The sequence below is a fragment of the Sodiomyces alkalinus genome, assembly GCF_003711515.1.
Source record: "Sodiomyces alkalinus F11 unplaced genomic scaffold SODALscaffold_10, whole genome shotgun sequence".
Lineage (NCBI taxonomy): Eukaryota > Fungi > Ascomycota > Sordariomycetes > Glomerellales > Plectosphaerellaceae > Sodiomyces > Sodiomyces alkalinus.
In genome coordinates, this window is record NW_021167088.1 from 1,359,262 (window position 1) to 1,378,086 (window position 18,825).

The following is an 18,825-nucleotide window of genomic DNA, read 5'->3' on the forward strand; positions in this document are numbered from 1 at the left end:
GGGGGAGTTGGTCGCATAATGGGATGAAAGGCGCCTCTTAATTGTCGATACTGGGAGTGTGAAGATGAAGGGTTTGGAGTCTGGGATTATTTGTCGTGATGGTAGAAGAGAGGGCGATCAAGGTACTTCGATATCAAGTACGTACTTGGATACCTTAGGGTACCCCATTCTGTACCTTTTATGCGGTGGCTTTCAGAGTACCTTATAAGTACGCGTGTCTTGCGTCTCTTCGCATGAAAAGCCAAGTAAATAGAGGGTATCACTACTACATAACTTCCCTTGACTACAGGTACCTAAACGTAAGGTAAGGTACCTACCGTATTTACCGTATCCGTATATCCTCTGGAGTACCTTACCTGGTACGAGTACAACCAGCAATGTGGCTCGTACCTTGCCGAGCGACTGGCGTCGAGATGATGACGCGTGAGATTCGCAAGCTCCAAAGCTCCTTCTTCTGTTAACGTACCCTATGTCATTCGTACCTAAGGTATACATAGACCTGGCCCTGTCTGCCACTGCCACCGTCATCGTCACGAGCTTCTCTTCCATCCGTCACGGCCTCGTGGTCAAAGTTTTCGAAAAACGTCCCCATCTCCAAGTTCAAAAACGACACCTCGTATTGGTGGTTCTCATTCTGGCCCAGTCATGTGCCCTGCTCAAGCATTATCCTGTCTCCGTCATCGATAGCCCGTGGAGGTTTCGGCATGCCGAGAAGATCAGAAGACGAAGACACGCATCTTTTCTGTCCAGCGCCCTCGTTCCTCGTCGAGTACTCAATTATCATCGCCGATATCACTTTCAAGACCTCCCCGGCCAACGTCGTTTCAATCAAATCGAAACGAAAGACCACGCGGAGGGCTAAAAATAACGAACGACGCACACGACCGCCAACGAGCGTCTCGACTTCGTCCTGACCGCCACCTACACCCATCCGTCGACCCCTGACCTTGGCTTCTGATCGTCCAAGGTCCCCCTGTCGATACCGACAACCTGGCCCCCTTCAGGCGTTGGCGGTTCCTCTCCCCGCATTCATCCCTACGTCCGAACCAACGACCGCTTCATCCCCTGAATCCTCTCCGATTTCTCCTGCCCCAACCCCTCCGTGACCACCTCCGCCACCGCTACCGCGAGAACCTCATCAGCTTCCACCTCGACACCCTACCCTACTACAAACACCGCCTACAATCCCGCCTCTACCGCTTCATCGTCCACCGCCAACGAAGGCGCGCCCAGAAGACAAACACCCTCAGTATAGTCGGCGCCCTCTCCCTCGTCGCCCGTCAAGGCCGTCGTCTGCTCTTGGGACCCCCCGTGCCATCAAAGCGATCTTCTGGACATGCGAGGGCCGCGCCCGGCGCTTCTTTGAGGATGTCCCACGCCATGCCCGGCTTTGGCGGCGGCTTTAATGGCGGCGGCGGTCGCGGTAGGGGTGTGTACGGCGATACCAATAGCAACCGCAACAGCAGCTATGGCGCCGCCGCCGCCGCCGCCGCCGCCACCGAACCCCAGCCCACCGCTGGAGAGAGAGGCTACCGTCGCAGGAAGATCGCCGCCATGGCCAACAACGTCTACCGAGCCGGCGCCTCTGCCGTGAACGAGATCAAAGAAGGCTACGCCCACATTCCACGCGCCGGAGAATCGGGGTTCGAGGACTTCCACTCCAGGATCTCCATCCCCGGCTCCTTCCCCGACGTCGCCATCGCCACCGGCGGAGACAACCAGCTGGTCATATTCCCCTCGTATGCGAAACGTCATGTCAAGCGGCACTGGACCCTCGAGCCCGAGTCCGAGAACCAGACCCCTACATCCCAAGGCAGTCTTCGCGACGAGGACTACTGGCGCAGGCAGTGGGAAAGGGACCAGGACGAAAAGGCCGTCGTCGACGTCGATGTCCGGGGCTGGGTCTACTCACCCCACAGGGGTCCCATGACGAGGCGGAACCGCGTCTTGATCGGCCTCGCGCGCCAGCTCAGTGGCGTTCCCGCCCCACAAACCGACCCGGGGCGGCCTTTGGGAGGAGATTCCGACTACGTCAGCCTTCGCGAGTCTCTGGAGGAGAAGAGAGAGCGAGAAAACATCGCTGAGCAGGCGGCCGAAATCGAAATGAAGGGGCAGGAAGAGAAGCGAGTAGCAAGTCAAGGTGGCTACAGCGAGCCGCCCGAGCCCGACAGTGAGGGCGAGGGCGAGGGCGAGAGATCAGCCGACCAGGACCGCCACATGGATCTCACCCCGGGTCGGTTGTCCCGACGTCCCAAACTTGCCGCCGTGTCAGCAGCAGCGGCAGCAGCGGCAGCGCGGCCGCAAGACGGGCCGGCGCGCGAGATGAACGATGCCGAGCTCGCCGTCGCCAACGCCAACCTGATGGCCAGGATCGCTCCCTTCCTGACCACACCCCTGGTCGACCTCCCCATCACCGTCTTCTTCTACAACGACGACAAGTCGGCCTCTCGCACCGTCCAGACCAACGACGCCGGGCGCTTCGTCATCCGAGCGCCCCTGGACTTCATCCCGACCCAGGTCCGCGTCTTGGTCAACGAGGACCTTTCGGCCACCCAGGATGTCAAGCTCATCGAGCCTTACGGCGTCAGCTTGATCAGCGACATCGACGACACCGTCAAGCGGTCCAACATCTCCTTCGGCGCCAAGGAGATCTTCCGAAACACCTTCGTCCGCGAGCTGCACGACTTGACCATCGACGGCGTGCGAGAGTGGTACAACAAGCTGCACTCCATGGGCGTGGCCTTCCACTACTGCTCCAACAGCCCCTGGCAGCTGTTTCCCGTGCTGGCCAGCTACTTCATGATTGCCGGCCTCCCCCCGGGCTCCCTTCACCTCAAACAATACAGCGGAATGTTACAGGGCATCTTCGAGCCCGTCGCCGAGCGGAAACGCGGCACCCTGAATCGGCTGCTCAGGGACTTCCCCAACCGGCAGTTCTTGCTCGTGGGCGACAGTGGAGAGGCCGACCTCGAAGTCTATACAGGGTTGGCGGCGGAACATCCGGGCCGCATCCTTGCCATCTTCATCCGAGACATCACGACGCCCGAGCAGACGGGTTATTTCGACGCCTCCTTCGGCGCGGGAGACGCTCGCCCAAGACCAAGACCAGTGCTTCCAGACCCTAGAGATGCGGTACGCAGCCGTCCAAGCCCTCCGCCTCGGGCACCGGCCCAATCCGCCGCCGGGCCTGCCATGGGCGATCTGATTGATTTTTCCGAGGAGCCCGAGACGACGCCGGTTAGCAATAACACGGCCACGCTCTCCCAACTAGAACTACTACAGCCGCGGCACTCGGCTAGTACGGGTGATCTCCTCACCAAGAGAGCACCTCCGCTACCAGCAAAACCGGCCTCCCTACGAAGCGCATCGTCGACGGAACAGGTACACCGGCAAGATACTATCGGCCTCGGTGTCGTCTTGAGACGGGTCAATTCGAAGGGCGTCCCGCCGCCTGCGATTCCCAGGAAGCCACTCGGCGGCAACAATAGCGGCCGCTCGCATCATCCCCTCTCCCAGACGCAAAACACGTCCCAGCAGTCATCGGCAAGTAGTGACGAACGCGCGACGTGGCCGGCCGTGTCTCGGACGACCGGTGACTCCGCGGGGTCAAGACACAATAGAAGCCATCCACCCCCTCCTCCTCCGCCACCACCTCGACGTCGCGAGACGCCTCCATCATCGGGTACGAACGGCGGCAACACGTCGACCCCGCGCACCTTGCCCATTCGCCAGCGCGCGCTATACAACAATCATTACGACATGGACGCCGACTACGACCGCGGCCACGACTACGGCCAGGACCACGACTACGACCACGACTACGACCACGACTACGACTACGACACGGTGCGGCCATCTTCGGCACCGCTCAAGGCGTCGTCGTCCTTTGCGTCGTCGCGGTCCTCGGGTCTCTCCTCGGGAGGATCCCCGCCGCTCGGGGGGCCGAGCGGCACGCAGAACAAGAAGGTCGAGGTGTGGTTGCGGCGGCTGCAGCGCGCGCACGAGACGCTGGCGGCGCAGGGGGTCGCGCTGTATACGTGGCGGAAGGGGGACGATGTCGTTGCTGAGGCGGTGGGCCTCGTTGAGGACGCGGTGAGGAAACGAAGGGGCGGTAAAGGAGGGCGGTAAAGGATTTGGGGTTTTATGATAAGGACGTAAGTGAGGGTCGTGAGTGAGGGTCGTGAGTGAGGGTTGTGACGAAGGGAGGTGTCTCTGCTTATGAGCGCCGTGGTTGGACCGGAGGTGACGGATGCGGCTGCTCGACGCCATTTTCTGCTATTTGTGGCGCAAACCAATGAATAGTACGTACTTGGTAGCCTGCAACCGATACGCGTATCGGATTACTAAGGGGGTTCCATTCGGTTGTTGACCGCAAGTCAACCGGCAATCTGGGAGCCAACAAGCCCCTGGGAATGCAACGGTAATCAGGACAGATGGTCCGGCATTACTTTGTAGCAGCCCAAGATGTACATGTAATTATCTGAATTACGGTAGGTCGTTTGTACTCCGAGACCAAGGCCCAACACCCCCCGCAAAGGAGGCATATATTTTGATTATTTTTACGGGTCTGGGAAAGTCGGTTGAACCGGACAACATGGGAGGGAGGTTACACGGGTAGAGCGGTGGAACCTTGCGAATGGTGAGACGAGTCGTCAGGAGCTCGAGACGACGCAATGGCATTGAGGAGGAGAGGTGACAACGGAGTCCAGGGGTAGCAAGATGTCGCTTCCGCGGGTTTCATGGCCCGCAGACGCCGGGTACATGCCGGCGCAGACGTTTGCGCCCCCTCCCCTCCCCCCTCCCCCCTCCCCCCTCCCTTGGCGCTTCTGGGTTGCTTGGCGAGGATTCTGAAAGTCTTTGGTGGGTTGGACGGGAGGTGGATTACCAAAGGTGTGACAGTGACAGGTGTGACAAAGAAATTGTCCGGGATGGTTTGGTTTTGGCGTTAGGGTTCGGGTTCGTTTGATCTCCAGGGTCTCAGGGGAAAGGAGGACAATCGTGGGACTTTTTTTATTTTCTTCTTCCTTTTCTTCTTCCTTTTCTTCTTCTTTCTTCCAACGTCCCGAGATGACGGCGGTTGGTGCGCATAGAGGGGTCAAGTCCTGAATAGTGGGGTAAGTGACTAAATACGTGTAGTGTACAAGCGGGGAGCTAGTCCATAGTCTCCACGGACGATGACGTCGGCGGGGCGGATGGGCAGTGGCAGTGTGAGAGAAGAGGAGAAATCTGAACAAGTTTCGAGGAGGGGCAATTCAAAGTAAGGTAGGTACCCAAGGTAGTTCTACTGCCTGTACTTCCTAAGGTACGTATACGTGTCGTGTACAGGACACAGCATTGCGACAAGTTGGCCAGTGGACGATAACATGGACAGAGTATAAAGTAGGGTACATGCGTGCAGGAAAGGAGACTGCGCTGAGCTCAGCGACTATGTATATTGTCTGTGATAACATGTACCCGACTTTGTGATTTCCAATGGCTACCTAAGCTACGGAGTGCTCGATGTGCTGCAGGAAGGAATCCATATTGTCAGCTCTTACCTAACATTCAAGTGCTCCTGTTGCTGAGATGAATAATTCCAATGGACATGGGACGAGCTCTGAAGTGGAAGTCCTGTGCTACAGGTACGGCCAGCCACGATACAGTTACAATGTACGAATACGTGAAGAAAGAAGTGTACCTGTACCGGACAGGGCGGGGTTGCTTGGTTGCTTACTCTCTCCCCAGTTCCCCCTCCAGAGTTGAAAAGCCAGACTTTCCCCTCTCCTCCCTTCTGCCCCTGCGTTTCTTTTCTTATTCCCACCTCCCATCTCCCCATTCATCACCAATTCTTCGTCTTCTCACCAATTCTTCGTCTTCACACCCAACCCTCCCCGTCCCTCGAATTCTATAGTCCGTCGCCATCGCCCCGGCCTCCCCCCATCAGCCAAGATGCCCATCGAAATCCCCAAGGCCAGCAGCCTGCTCGACCTCTTTTCCCTCAAGGGCAAGGTCGTCGTCGTCACCGGCGCTTCCGGCCCCCGCGGCATGGGCATCGAGGCCGCCCGCGGTTGTGCCGAGATGGGCGCCGACATCGCCATCACCTACTCGTCTCGCAAGGAGGGCGCCGACAAGAACGTGGCCGAGCTCCAGCAGCAGTACGGCGTCAAGGCCAAGGCCTACAAGTGCAACATTAGCGACTACGGCTCGGTGGAGGCCCTCGTCAAAGATGTCCTTGCCGATTTCGGCAAGATTGATGCGTTTATTGCCAAGTACGTTTCATGTTCTTTACTTCTTCTTTTTTTTTTTCTTTTCCCTCTCCTTCTTCTCCTTGTTCCCCTTCATCTCTTTATCCTCTTTATTATTTCTTACACTTGCTGACACCCCCCTAGCGCCGGTGCTACCGCCGACTCGGGCGTCATCGACGGCTCCAAAGAGGCCTGGGACCACGTCATCCAGATCGACCTCAACGGCACCGCCTACTGCGCCAAGGCCGTGGGCGCGCACTTCCGCGAGCGCGGCACCGGCTCCTTCGTCATCACCTCGTCCATGTCCGGCCACATCGCCAACTTCCCGCAGGAGCAGACCTCGTACAACGTCGCCAAGGCCGGCTGCATCCACATGGCCAAGTCGCTCGCCAACGAGTGGCGCGGCTTCGCCCGCGTCAACTCCGTCTCGCCCGGCTACATCGACACCGGCCTGTCCGACTTTGTCGACAAGGACACCCAGGACATCTGGCTCTCCATGATCCCCATGGGACGCCAGGGCGATGCCAAGGAGCTCAAGGGCGCCTATGTCTACCTCGTCAGCGATGCGAGCTCGTATACCACGGGCGCGGATATCATCGTGGACGGTGGATATGTCTGCCGATAGGCGGGCGGGTCGTGCGGTGGCCGGTGGGGGGAGGAGACGAGGGACCTTACCTCCAGAGAACATGGCGATGATATGATATATCTCGCTTTGATGTCTTTCGAAATGGGACAGACATGTAGAGTTCTTGAAAAAAAGAATAGGGACGCATCAATGTATGCGCTGAATCTCGAATAGAGTATATTTTTAAGTGCTGATTATCTTGTATTGTCACGACTCTCTAGGTGAGGAAGACCGGTCTACTATACGCACACAATGATAGATCTCTTTTCCTCTCTATATCAAATACTTGGTATACTCTGCTTTATAAACAAAAAGAAAGTTAGATGCAAGTGCAAAAAGAGTTCGGGACTCGGTGTCGTATGTCCCTACATATCTTGTCGTCGGGGTTGTCAAAAAATCGCTGCCGGTACTCGGATCGCGTTTCGAACTCGGTGCCAGTCGGTAACCTCTCTGATAACCGCCAGCGCGTTTGTCCTGAGTGCATTCCACTGCACCGCCTTCGAGCTGGTGATGGCCTTTTCCCAAAGGTAAGCTTAAATACCCCAGGGCCGCTCCTCCTCTGCCTTCCTAGAATGTGTGCCTGGGCATTGGGGTCGCGTGATCCCAAGAGTCGAGGTGTGCCCGGCGGTACGTATTCACGTTCGCATCGCATTCGCATTCGATCGTGCACAACTCAGGGCCTGCAAGTCAGATATAACGCAGTTGATGGACATAAATCGAGGCACATTGTCCAACCGCGCAGTCAACGCATAGACACATCCATCTTCTTCCTTCCTCCGGACCCAGCGACCTGCAGTCATAATGCTACGAGATCACCGACAACTGTCGACTGTTTTTGTGTAAACCTACGAGATGCGTATGGAAGCAGCGAGGACGTCCATGCTCTGGGGAATTCACGCATCGTGACGGGGTTCGGGCATCGTACGATTCGTTACAGTTCGCGGACGGCGCGGTTGCAAAGCGGAGGGACGTTCTGCGATAGAATAGGAGTCAATCTGAGTATTTGAATTCATCTACAGAGAGAAGAAGAATGTCCACAGAGTAATGGGATATGGATGAAGTTGAATCAGAGTTGGGAAGACGTGAAAATAACTCCCCCCGCAATCCTGACGGAAAACGTCGACACGTCGTATTCGGAACCCAAGTTTGTCCTTGTCCGAGATGCGGGGATGGCTTCATCGAATACGGTACGGTACCCCTTGTACTTACGCTTACGTACACACCAAAAACCAGATGACTAATGGGATCATCTCCCGGAGACGTGCATCCGTTGGCCGAAGTCAGGAGACTCGACCAATCACACATCAAGCCTCATTTTCAAGGTTCCCTTCAATCTCCCCGCACTGAATCCTCAGGGACCCTTTTCGTCGCTCCTCGGGCAGGTGACCCCGAGGGGCCAGGGAGCAGGGGGAAGACGCGACCCGTCAGTTGTCTTTCCGCTCGCCTCCTCTCCATCTTTGTTTTTTACCCGTTCTTTCTCTCCACCCTTCACCGTTCAAGCAACACTCAATATTCGACATCTCGCATAACTCCCACTTACAGCGCAGCGCATCGCATCGCACCATCGCATCGTATCGCATCGTATCGCGTCGCGTTGGATCGCATCACATTCCGTCGCATCACATTCCGTCGCATCACATTCCGTCGCATCACACCCCGTCGCATCACACCCGGCGCATCACACCCGGCGCATCACACCCGGCGCATCACACCCCGTCGCACCGCCGCCCATCATGGTTTCAACCCGCTCAACCTCCCGCTCCGCCACCGCCGACCCCCTCACCTCATCCACCCCCGACCCCGAAGACCTCCTCTCCCCAAAGCCGCAACGCACCGTCAAGAGACGCAAATCCCCCGCCGCCGCCTCCTCCTCCGCGTCTCCGCCCCCCCGCGCATCGCCGGCCCCGTCGCGACCATCAGCCAAGCCCGCCCCCCAACCCCAACCCCAACCCCACACGCCATCCCGCCTCACCCTCCTCTGGATGGCCATCTCCCTCCCCCTCGTGGCCTGGGACACCGGCTACGTCCTCCTCCGCCCGCACACCATGCCGGGCGGCTCGCTGCACCGGCCCCTCTGGACGCCCTACGCCCTCTACGGCACGGTCGACGGCGTGTACGGCTTCAAGGCCTGGGATGCCCGCGACGGATTCACGGCCGCCCAGGGACTGCTGAACCTGTTCGAGTCGGCTATGTATGTCGTCTACTTGTGGCTCGCGCTGCGGGGGCGGGGGGGTCGGTTGACGTCCAGGCCGGCGGCGGCGGCGGCGGGGAGGCAGAATGCGCTGGGGTTGTTGGTCGGGTTTAGTGCCGCTGTCATGACGCTCAGCAAGACGGTCCTTTACTGGGCTAAGGAGTATTTTGCCGACTTTGATAATATTGGGCATAATGATGCCGTTACCCTTTTCTTCCTTTGGGTTATTCCCAAGTGAGTTTTTTTTTTTTTTTTTCCTTCTTCTCTCTCTCGCTGTCTTTGCTTTTCACGAGACGTATCGACTAGAGCATACTGACGGGGGTTGTCTTCATTACCTACCTAGCGGCGCATGGCTTGTCGGGCCCACTTACCTGATTTTCTCCATGGGCCGCGAGATTCTCGATCGGTTGACTCTTTCTGTGGCGGTCAACAAGTCGGAGTGAGAGTATTGGTGCCCTTTTGAGTTGCGACGCTGGACATGGTTTAAATTTTTTTTTAATTTTTTTTCTTTTCTTTTTTCGACAATATGACATTAGGCGACTGGGACCAAGCACGACGGACGACGAGCACGGCCTGTTTTTAATAATAATGCGGTACATACAATAGGCCTACCTATACAGACACAGCCTGCGATGCGCTCTGCTGATTGTCGGCCCTCATCCTGGGTTTTTGTCCCACAGCAAGATGGAAAGTGTGTAATACAACATCGCTGCTTTTTGGATCACTATCATTCTTCTTTTTGCTTTTACCTTCCATTAACGACCGGCGCATGAAAGACGGCAAGCCAACTAACCGAAAACAGTCGCTGAAGCATCGCGCTTCTTCACCTCCAAGAACCTTAAGGAGTGATGGGGTATCGGGTATCAAAATCCATGTGACCATAAAGAGGCGGGGGAGAGAGACGAATACAAAAGAGGGTTGGTACAACGAAGGGAGACTGTCGAGCAGTCTGTGGTCGACAGGACTTTTAGGGAAGCTGTGCAGGGGAAAGAAGGAGACATTGCCCAGCATGTATGAACCGGTAGGTCCTGGAGGTATCACATGTTGGATGATGTCAGGGGAGGAAGAAAAGAACGGGGGAAAAAAAAAAGAGAAAGCTAGAAGACGTTAGCTCTTCGTCGTGGTAGGCGCAGGTCCGGGACGCTTCAACCCTCCCAAATCGTGAAACTGCTCCCACACAGGGCGAATGTCCTCGTCCTCCTCCAGCGCCGGCGTCAAATCGCAACCCATGGTGCGCGACCGGGACGACGACTGGATCTTGTAACAGTGGTGTCCTCCTCCTCCTCCTCCTCCCCCTCCTCCCACCAGCGCCATGTAGGCGTGTACGTAATCCGCACTCCCCTCACCACCCACCATCCCCTGAACTCGACCCTCCATATCAGGCACAAGACTCCGAGGCCGGGACGAAGAAGAGGAGAAGGAGGAGGACGAGGACGACGACAACGACGAAGGGGTCATGGCGAGGTGTTCGGGTGGTGCCCGCGTCGGACCAACGTACGAACGGGCCTCGCGGCGACGGGAACGCGTCGAGGACATCGGCTTCGTCGTCTCGGAACTGTTCAGCTTGGGGGAGAAAGCACCCGTAGAAGCCTGATACAGGCTAGCGGGGACGGACGAAAGCGGCGTGTCGGTCGTGACTACGCTCTCCGGGTTCGACGGCGCAGTGGAATACGATTCGCCCGAGACGCTGCTCTCTGCGGTCCCTGACGGGGGCGACTCGGCTCCCAGCTCCTCCGGGTCGGCGCTGACCGCGTGCGTCCCGTTCCCGTAGCCGTGGACTACGATCTCGTGGTAAGCCGGAGTGGTCTTGGTCTTTCGCGCTGGCGAGGACGGTTCGGATGCTTGTTTTTGGCGGCCCTTGAGGAGGGTCAGCGAGCGTCGGAGCGTGTTGTTGCGGGAGAGGGAGAGGGAGAGGGAGAGGGTCCGGCTCAGGCTGCGCGTGCGTTCGGGAATGCTGGGCGAGTTGGACGACGTCGTTGACCGCTCTGCCGGGGTGTTTTGGTGCGTGAGGGCGAAGTAGTCAATGTCCGGCTTGATTTCGATGACGCGTGTGGGGGTGGCCTGGATGCTCCAGGTGCGTTCCGGCATGGAGGGCGCCCGGCTGGGGCGCGGTTCGGCCGTCTTGGACTGGATGAAGCTGCCTAGCCTCACCTTCTCGCCTTCCATCCACGGGGCCAGATTTTCGGTCGATACGGCCATGTTGTATTCGACGTTGCGGTCTCTCACCTCGGCCGGGATGCGTGTGCAGGAGCGCAGCGCTTGGTAGACCGAGTATATGAATATCCAGCGTGCCTTGCGGGCATCGAGGAGGTCGATCTTCTCGTGGCGGTCGCCTCGGCCGGGGGAAAGCGGAACAGACAGCTCCTCGAACCTCCGGTACGCCTGGACGAGTTCGTTTTGGAGGATGCCGTGCTTGCGGTGGTTCGAGGCGCGGGTGAGCGCCGCTTGAGAAAGCAGTCGGCTGTCCGGTCGCTGCTTGTCCTGCTTGGTCATGACCGAGAACCACGCAAACCGACGGGACGGGGGAGGCGTGGATGGAACATCGGGGAGCAGGGGTAACGGGTGCGGGAGGGAGTCGTACCGGCACCGAAGATCGAAGGAGTGCACCGTCTGCATGACGCAGATGCTTCCCCGGGCGAGAGGCGGCGTGGTCTCGGCCGGCGTGAAGCGTTCGTCGACGAGGAGCTCGTAGAGAGCTTTGAAGTCGTCGAACATCCGACGGTAGATCTCGGGCTCGAAGATGGTGCTACGGGCATCCGTCGACGGCGGGGGATAGTACCCGAGCTTGGTGGAATAGAAAGCGAAAATGAAGGAGCGGAAGCGTTCGAGGTGTGCTCTTCCGCCCGGAGGAAGCCCGAGGAAACTTTCGGAGAGCTCGTCTTGAAGAAATGTGCGCAGCATGTTGCCGGCTTTGCTCAGTCGCAAGTCCATCTCGACACGGGCCCGGCGTATCAGCCTCTTGGAGACGGAGCTGATGAGTTGGTATTCCGGGGTCGAAAAGAGGTGCTCGCTCATCCCGGCACAGTGAGCGAATGCGTTGATGAAAAGATCACGCAACTGGAAGACCTCGGCCAAGCGTAGCACGGCTAGCGCATGGGTCGGCTCGTTGCCGATGTTCAGGTAGCCCTCGTCCTCCAGGTAGTCCATCAGATCGGCGACATGGTCGGCGTCGTGGGATCTGAACTCGGACATGAGGTTAAGGAGTGCGACCAAGGCGGAACCCAGGTATTCGCCGACCAGGGACTTGCGGAAGACCCACGCGAACAGGTTTCGGACCGCGAGGTGGTAGAGGAACGCCTCACGCCTGTCAGCTCCTAGGGGCGGGGGGATGAAAAGGTCGACTCTCTTTGTCGGGTTCAGGCGGTGCCAGAAGTCCAGGTCGTTCAACGGATGATGGCCGGGCATCGATCCCGGAGAGCACGCCTCGGGCACGTCGTGGGCAATGAAACGCTGGATCAGGGGATGGCATTTGGCCGCCAGCAACGGGCCCATGGGTAGCCTAAAGGTGGCTCCTCTCCGTGCTTGACCCTTACCACACAAGTGAATAAAGCAGTTGCTGTGTGGAAGCCACAGCTCCGGGTCCTATACAAGAAATATCGGGTGAGTTGCTCGTCCATTGCTCGTCCATTACTCGTCCATCAATGCCACCAAACGTCACTGTAGACGAGAGAGGCCCAGCGGAGCAGTATAAATACTCACCCTCCTCGTGCAATCCCAGTCAGCAGAAGACCGAGCCGCGCCATCCCATCTCTTCACCCGGGGGAGAAGAGAAGCTCGGCCTCCCGTCAAGGAACCACATTGTGGTCGTGAGGACCAGCTGTGAGCTCGAGACGGCATGGTATGGGTCTGGCTCATGCTCGTCGGGCGTCGGTACCCAGGGGGCGCGGTTGATACCGACATGGTCGTTGTGTGGTGAACCCGACCAGTGCAAGAACACAAGGACGAGAGGGGGGAGGGGGGGGAAAGGAGGGATGGAGATGGTTGAGGGGCCAGTTCGTTAAGAGACAATTATTCCCCGTCGGTAGCACCGCGCAGGGTGCGTGTGATCGCCCCGACTAGGGTAAGGGGTTGGGAGCACAAGAGAGTTTGGGAGAGAGGGTTGGCGGGGTGGAAAGGAAGCGGGGTGAGGGGGAGGGAGAATGGATGATGATGCGATGACCGCGATCAGGACGGGACGAATCCAGATATTCTAGCTCGACCTAGCACGGATTGAGTTGGGCGCGTCAACCTGGACGGACGTCTTAAGATCTGATCTTGCGCTAGAAGGTTTCCAGTCCCGTCCTTCTCTCTCTTGTGAGGGTCTGTCACCTGTAAATCCGAGATGCGTCAGGAGGGGTCGAAAACGAAAGAAGAGAAAAAAAAAGAAGAAGAAAAGAATAATAATAACAAAGAAAATATAGGCCTTGTAATGGTGTCCGGGGTATCGGGCCAGCTCGGGAGATGATGTTGGAATCGATTTGTAAAGGTTACTCGACATGACTGCACTGGTTAGGGTTACGTCCGTGGCTCCCCATTACAGGCGCGGACAGTGAGAGAGATAGACGCAGGCCATGTACGTTCGCGGACGGATTGCGGAAACGGTGCCGCTTGCGGTCTGTCGGCTCCGGGTCGGACGAAAACAAAAGTACGAAAGAGCGTGAGGAATGCGTCGGTGTTGGGCGGGATACAGGACGGGACGAGGACGGGACGAGGACGGGGATTTGTCTCGAAGAAGAAGAAGAGAAAAAGAAGAATGAAGAACGAAATGAAGCTACCCATAAGCCAGCCAGTCAGCCTTTCGTTCCGGTTATGGGAAGAATTCAAAGAATTTTATTATGGCCCGGCTCACCTTAGTTCGAAGGTTGTTGGGCACGGGCTGCTTGTCGGGTGAGACAAATCTATGCCATTTCCTTTAGAACTCTTGGCGGAATGTCGGGTTTTCCTTGAGCGATGCGATCAGTACGATCGTACAGAGAAACAGCAGCTTTGCTCATCATTCAGCATCGGCGTCGGCGACGATGGCGTCAGGTCAGGTCCGAGAGCCACCCCTTTTGGATTCGAGTCGAGTCGAGTCGAGTCGAGTCGAGTCGCTTGACTGGGAGGGACCGGACTGTGCAACTCGTCGCCATCACCAGATCGTGCTAGATGTGCGCTAGTGAAACGGGGGCTGTAATGTAATGTAATGTAATGAGCATTGCAAGGTTAGTTGTATTACTGAGCTGGCACAACAAAGTGGACCAGGGAGATTTGGATTTGGATCGATTTGTGCCAGTTCAGTTCAGTTCAGTGCAGTGGGCGAGCATGTACGTACAACATACGTCGTAGGGCCGAGAGGCGTCCCGACGTGCAGCTGATAAACACCAGATAGTACAGATAGATGTATGCGACGGCAGCGGTGAAGACTGAAACCGAGTGGTCTGGTCGGTCCGTTCACTGACGTTTTTGAGAGAGAATCTTGGAAGCTGTGCAGGCCGATGCAAAAGTATGAGCATCAGTCTTCGTATGAGCAGGACGAAAGCAAAGAGGATGATCGTGAGCATAGCATGAGCTCTACTCTACCCCTGAACATGATCGACGACAAGGAATGCCGAGCCACCGAGTGGGGTTGGTGTGATGAGAAATGATCCGAAGATCCATCTCCATCCCTTGCTCGTTGCTCCCGACGATGGTCTCCCTTTGCTGTCGTTTCCTATGTATTTTCCCTATTCGCACCGTCGACCGTCGACCGTCGACCTTCGACCTTCGACCTTCTAATGTCGCGTTGCACCGAGTCCTTCGTATCACCAAAGCTCCCAATAGGGCATGGTCCCGATTGAACATCGGAGCTGCACGCGGGTTCGTCTGAAGCTCGAAGCTTGAGCTCCCAGAGAAGCTCCCCGACGGGCGGTTTGACACAAGCTTGTTAGCAAAGCGAAGGGCAACCAAACAGGGACCCGCCATCTTCTTAGCGTCACGTTGCCACAGAGATGTTTTCCTTCTCCTTTTTTTCTTCTTTTTTTCTCCAGAGATCGCGAAGGAGCCAATGCCTTGCTTTCCCCACATGGGCGTGCGTGCCGTAGAATTGTGCAAAGATGACCCCTTATCAATGCACATTCCTCGTCATCGTAATGAGGGCTCCGGTGTATTCGGCCTTGGCTAATCTGCGGAAACCCGTAGCTTGGAAACGAAAAAGCCTATCTGTGCACTGTGGTGAACGTCATCTGTGCCACTGGGCGGTCATTTTCGGTCCAGAAAATCATAAACTCTCATGATTATTAGGGTTTCTGTGCAACTTTGCAGCACGTCATGTATCGGGACCGCGAGGAGCCGAATACATAATGATCCCCGAATTCCCATGTGCATGCATCTCTATGTGTTCACCGAACATATCGATTGCATGCGGGGCGCCAGGCCCCTATGTTTCGGTTGCTGGGCCTCTACCGGTATGCTGTATCGTGCTCGTGTCACGTATCGACTGCAAAATGACTCTCTCGGGGACTGTCGATGATAATCCATCAGTGAAGCAAAGCATTCACATCCGAACTCGGTCATTGCCTCCGCCGAAGCAGCCGGTGATGCAGCATCACGAAAGCTAGATCGGCTCCTCCTTCGCTGACTCCCTTCCAGGAACATACCGGATGCGGGACGTTGGGGGCCCGAGTCCGAGACAACGGAAGAAGATGGTAAAACGGGAAGGAAATCCATGTCCGGCCAGGCAGGCAAGCGTCCGAGTCAGTTGTAGGTTATCCGTCTTTCTGTCGGCCTTCATTTCTGGACCACCGTGCAAGGCGGTTGACCGTAGCGACTTGCTGCGGGGAGCAATACACGCCCTCGCTCTACTACTTCGTACACAAGAGAGATGCCCGGCATCATGACGCACGCACGCATGCCTGCCGAGCCTGGCCTGGCCTGGCCTGGCCTTTGGTCCTTGGAATCCTCACTCTTTGGGTTTGGTGTTCATCATCGGCCAGAGACACGAAAGCCAGCTCCGTGGAGACACCGGTTCCAGACCTGATAAACGCAGCTGGCGAAATCGATGAAAGCAAATGCCGTCGATCAATAAATGCATGGATGCAAATGCAGATCGTTCGCTCCCGGACGAATGTGCAAGATGAAGGTGAAGACCGAAAAGCTGTGTCACTGACGAGTCGAGTCGAGTCGAGTGATGCTTCCTGCAAATGCTTCCTGCAAATAGAGACGGGTCGTTGCATTCGAAATTGGTACGCCGTGTGGCGCGCTGAGAAAGACACTCACCGAAGAAATAATCGAGGTGATGGTTGGGTTCGTCCACGATGGTGGAAATCACACGGGGAGGACGAGAAGGAAAGAGGCACCAAGTATGAAACATGGACGAAACACATGAGATCACAAGATTCACCTTAGCAAGCAATTACATTCATGTACCTGCGTACCTTAAGCCAAGGTACGGTACCTAAGGTACCTCAGGACCTTACGGATACAATGCAATGAATCTGCGATATCTTACGATAAGATCAGACGATAGCGATAAGGTATATTGATAAGATAGGATAAGATAAGGTAGGTAGAAACCTCCATCACACTCTATCATACAGTGCAGGAAACTGGGAACGAACTGTACCAAGCACTGTCTCTTCTCTCGCGTCCTCTTAACGTCCAGCTGCGACCCGAAAGGTCCATCACCCACAACGAATTGTTCCGCCGTCGTCCGCCGTCGTCCTGCGCCGCCCAACCCCCTGATACATGCGCGGTCGTCCCAGGGACGACGGGAGGCAGACATGGCACCCTTAACCCCCTACACCTACATCCAATGCCCTTGTTCCGATACCAGCTTCTCCCCCTCGGGAGCACCAACCTCCGACGACAAGACGGAACCCGAAGACGATGACCGCACCTTCGATCCTCGCGCGCCTCGCGCCAATTACAGCCTCTATCCTCTCGAGTACCTTCTATACTGCGAGGACTGTCATCAGATTCGTTGTCCTCGCTGCGTGAACGAAGAAATCGTCACCTACTACTGTCCCAGCTGTCTGTTCGAGGTGCCCAGCAGCAACCTTAAAACTGAGGGAAACCGGTACGTTGCGGTTTGCGTTATCGGGCTTCCGAGCTCTTACTCCCCAGTCCATTCGACTTTGCACCAACAAGGACTTGTACAAAGGTCTTCTGCAATCTGCTCACACTCGCCCAGGTGCACGCGGAGTTGCTTCCAGTGCCCCATCTGCATAGGACCCCTCGTCGTCACCAGTCTCGAGGCCCCTCCTGAACCTACCCTCCTCGCCGCCGACAATACCGCCCAACCGACCGGCCCTTACGTCCTGACCTGCTCCTACTGTAACTGGAGCTCCACCGAGATCGGCATACAATTCGACAAGCCCAACGGGATCTACCAGCAGCTGGCCAAGATGTCCAACGGAGGCAAGCCGCGCCTGACCGCCAAGGAGTTCAGAGAGCGCTCGCGGAAAGAGAAGGAGGGGGACCCCGAATCGCCATCGTCCCCGCTCACGAACAGCGACGTCGACGCCGAGCTCCAATTCTCCCAGCTCAAGGCCTTTTACCAGTCCCAGCTCAACGAGACGAACCCACAAGCCGCCGCCGGATTGGGGTCGCTGGCCGACCTCGGCATCTCGTCTCCCGGGTCCCTCTCGCGCATCATGAGCATGTACACGGGGGCCGGCCACGGCGCCAGCCACAAGCAGTCGCGCGGCAGACTCCCGGTCATGCGCGAGGCCCGCACCCTCGACGAAGGGTTCCAGGAAGCCGACCTCGACGACTCGGCCCTCATCGAGAAACTTCGCGCCTCTGCGTTCGAAGACACCGCCTCGACCGACCAACGCCTCGCACAGCAGCCCTCGTTGCCGTCCCACCACCCCCTCCTCTTCGTCGACGACCTCCGCCCCATCCCCTACCTCCTCCGCACCAAGCGGTCCAAACGCTGCCCCGTCTGCCGCCACATCATCAGCAAGCCCGAGTCCAAAATCTCCAACCCGCGCTTCCGCATCCGCCTCATCGCCGGGAGCTACATCCCCACCATCACCGTCCGGCCCTTCCACGCGCCCGAGTCCCACAACGTGCCGTCCGGCCTGCGGCCGCCCGTGCCGGCGGAACTGTGGCTCGCGCCGCACCGCGCCTCGCAGTACGTCCTCACCTTCCAGAATCCCATCTTCGAGCCCGTCAAGGTCACGCTCGCCGCGCCGGCGGCCACGCCCGGGCGGTTCGCTAGCACGGTGACGGTGCTGTGTCCGCAGTTCGACATTAGCGCGAACACGGACATGTGGGACGATGCGCTCAAGGAGGAGGGCGAGGTGCAGCTGCAGCTGCAGAGGAGGAGAGCGGGTGAGGATGGGGGGCCCGCGCAGCCTGAGCCGGGGAAGATTTGGGAGCGGGGGCGGAACTGGGTGAGTATTGTCGTTGAGGTTGTTCCGGCTTCGTTGCGGCTTGATGGTTTGCCGCCGGGCCCGGGGGGGGAGGAACCCGACCGGAGCCCCCTGAAAGAAGATGAGGATGTGTTGGAGATACCCATGTTTGTAAGGGTCGAGTGGGAGGCTGATACGCGGGACGACGTGGGCAGCTCTACCACGACCAGGGATAATAAGGAGGCCAGGGAGAAGAGGGAGCTGGCGTATTGGTGTGTTCTCGGCCTCGGCAGGATAGCCCGAGGGTAAAGATGCATTGCAGAAAGAGGAACCGGAGGGACACCGGAATATATGGCGTATGATGTGAAATCAACAACCCGAGAAATGAGATAGACCTACGATACCCATCACGAGGCATTTGATTCATTCACAGGCGAGATGGACAATAGTAGCAGCTTGCATGGAGTCGGGAAGAACCAACGACCAAAGATCAAG

At 57.4% G+C, this 18,825-nt stretch overlaps 8 protein-coding genes across 8 annotated transcripts; 5 read left to right on the forward strand and 3 right to left on the reverse strand.

The window, feature by feature from the left end:
- Positions 1-1,380: 1,380 nt before the first annotated feature.
- On the forward strand, positions 1,381-4,128 carry SODALDRAFT_283131 (actin patch protein 1; the record flags this gene model as incomplete). Its single annotated transcript, XM_028608386.1, has 1 exon — positions 1,381-4,128. The coding sequence occupies one exon, from the start codon at positions 1,381-1,383 to the stop codon at positions 4,126-4,128; it is 2,748 nt and encodes a 915-aa protein (XP_028463877.1).
- Positions 4,129-4,606: 478 nt separating this feature from the next.
- On the reverse strand, positions 4,607-5,522 carry SODALDRAFT_362935 (hypothetical protein; the record flags this gene model as incomplete). Its single annotated transcript, XM_028614512.1, has 6 exons — positions 4,607-4,847; positions 4,913-4,976; positions 5,060-5,102; positions 5,174-5,226; positions 5,389-5,425; positions 5,490-5,522. The coding sequence occupies 6 exons, from the start codon at positions 5,520-5,522 to the stop codon at positions 4,607-4,609; spliced, it is 471 nt and encodes a 156-aa protein (XP_028463878.1).
- A 299-nt stretch (positions 5,523-5,821) lies between these two features.
- Positions 5,822-7,191, forward strand: SODALDRAFT_328458 (L-xylulose reductase). The gene is made up of 2 exons (XM_028610700.1): positions 5,822-6,248; positions 6,369-7,191. Exons 1-2 carry the CDS (start codon positions 5,929-5,931, stop codon positions 6,847-6,849), a joined length of 801 nt encoding a protein of 266 aa, XP_028463879.1. The 5' UTR covers positions 5,822-5,928; the 3' UTR covers positions 6,850-7,191.
- SODALDRAFT_57520 (hypothetical protein) lies at positions 6,949-7,921 on the forward strand. The gene has a single exon (XM_028615493.1). The coding sequence runs from the start codon at positions 7,173-7,175 to the stop codon at positions 7,854-7,856; it is 684 nt and encodes a 227-aa protein (XP_028463880.1). The 5' UTR covers positions 6,949-7,172; the 3' UTR covers positions 7,857-7,921.
- Positions 7,922-8,801: 880 nt separating this feature from the next.
- On the forward strand, positions 8,802-9,438 carry SODALDRAFT_262682 (hypothetical protein; the record flags this gene model as incomplete). The annotated part of the gene is made up of 2 exons (XM_028607461.1): positions 8,802-9,274; positions 9,384-9,438. Coding segments are annotated over 2 exons (528 nt in total), but the record flags the coding sequence as incomplete, so codon positions are not given.
- Positions 9,439-10,147: 709 nt separating this feature from the next.
- SODALDRAFT_282676 (hypothetical protein) lies at positions 10,148-12,877 on the reverse strand (the record flags this gene model as incomplete). Its single annotated transcript, XM_028608352.1, has 2 exons — positions 10,148-12,622; positions 12,740-12,877. The coding sequence occupies 2 exons, from the start codon at positions 12,875-12,877 to the stop codon at positions 10,148-10,150; spliced, it is 2,613 nt and encodes an 870-aa protein (XP_028463882.1).
- A 171-nt stretch (positions 12,878-13,048) lies between these two features.
- SODALDRAFT_362938 (hypothetical protein) lies at positions 13,049-14,959 on the reverse strand (the record flags this gene model as incomplete). The annotated part of the gene is made up of 9 exons (XM_028614513.1): positions 13,049-13,095; positions 13,119-13,239; positions 13,269-13,348; positions 13,597-13,744; positions 13,869-13,898; positions 13,991-14,186; positions 14,331-14,421; positions 14,458-14,481; positions 14,587-14,959. 9 exons carry the CDS (start codon positions 14,957-14,959, stop codon positions 13,049-13,051), a joined length of 1,110 nt encoding a protein of 369 aa, XP_028463883.1.
- Positions 14,960-16,755: 1,796 nt separating this feature from the next.
- Positions 16,756-18,639, forward strand: SODALDRAFT_316365 (hypothetical protein; the record flags this gene model as incomplete). Its single annotated transcript, XM_028609312.1, has 2 exons — positions 16,756-17,051; positions 17,166-18,639. The coding sequence occupies 2 exons, from the start codon at positions 16,756-16,758 to the stop codon at positions 18,637-18,639; spliced, it is 1,770 nt and encodes a 589-aa protein (XP_028463884.1).
- Between the last annotated feature and the right edge of the window lie 186 nt (positions 18,640-18,825).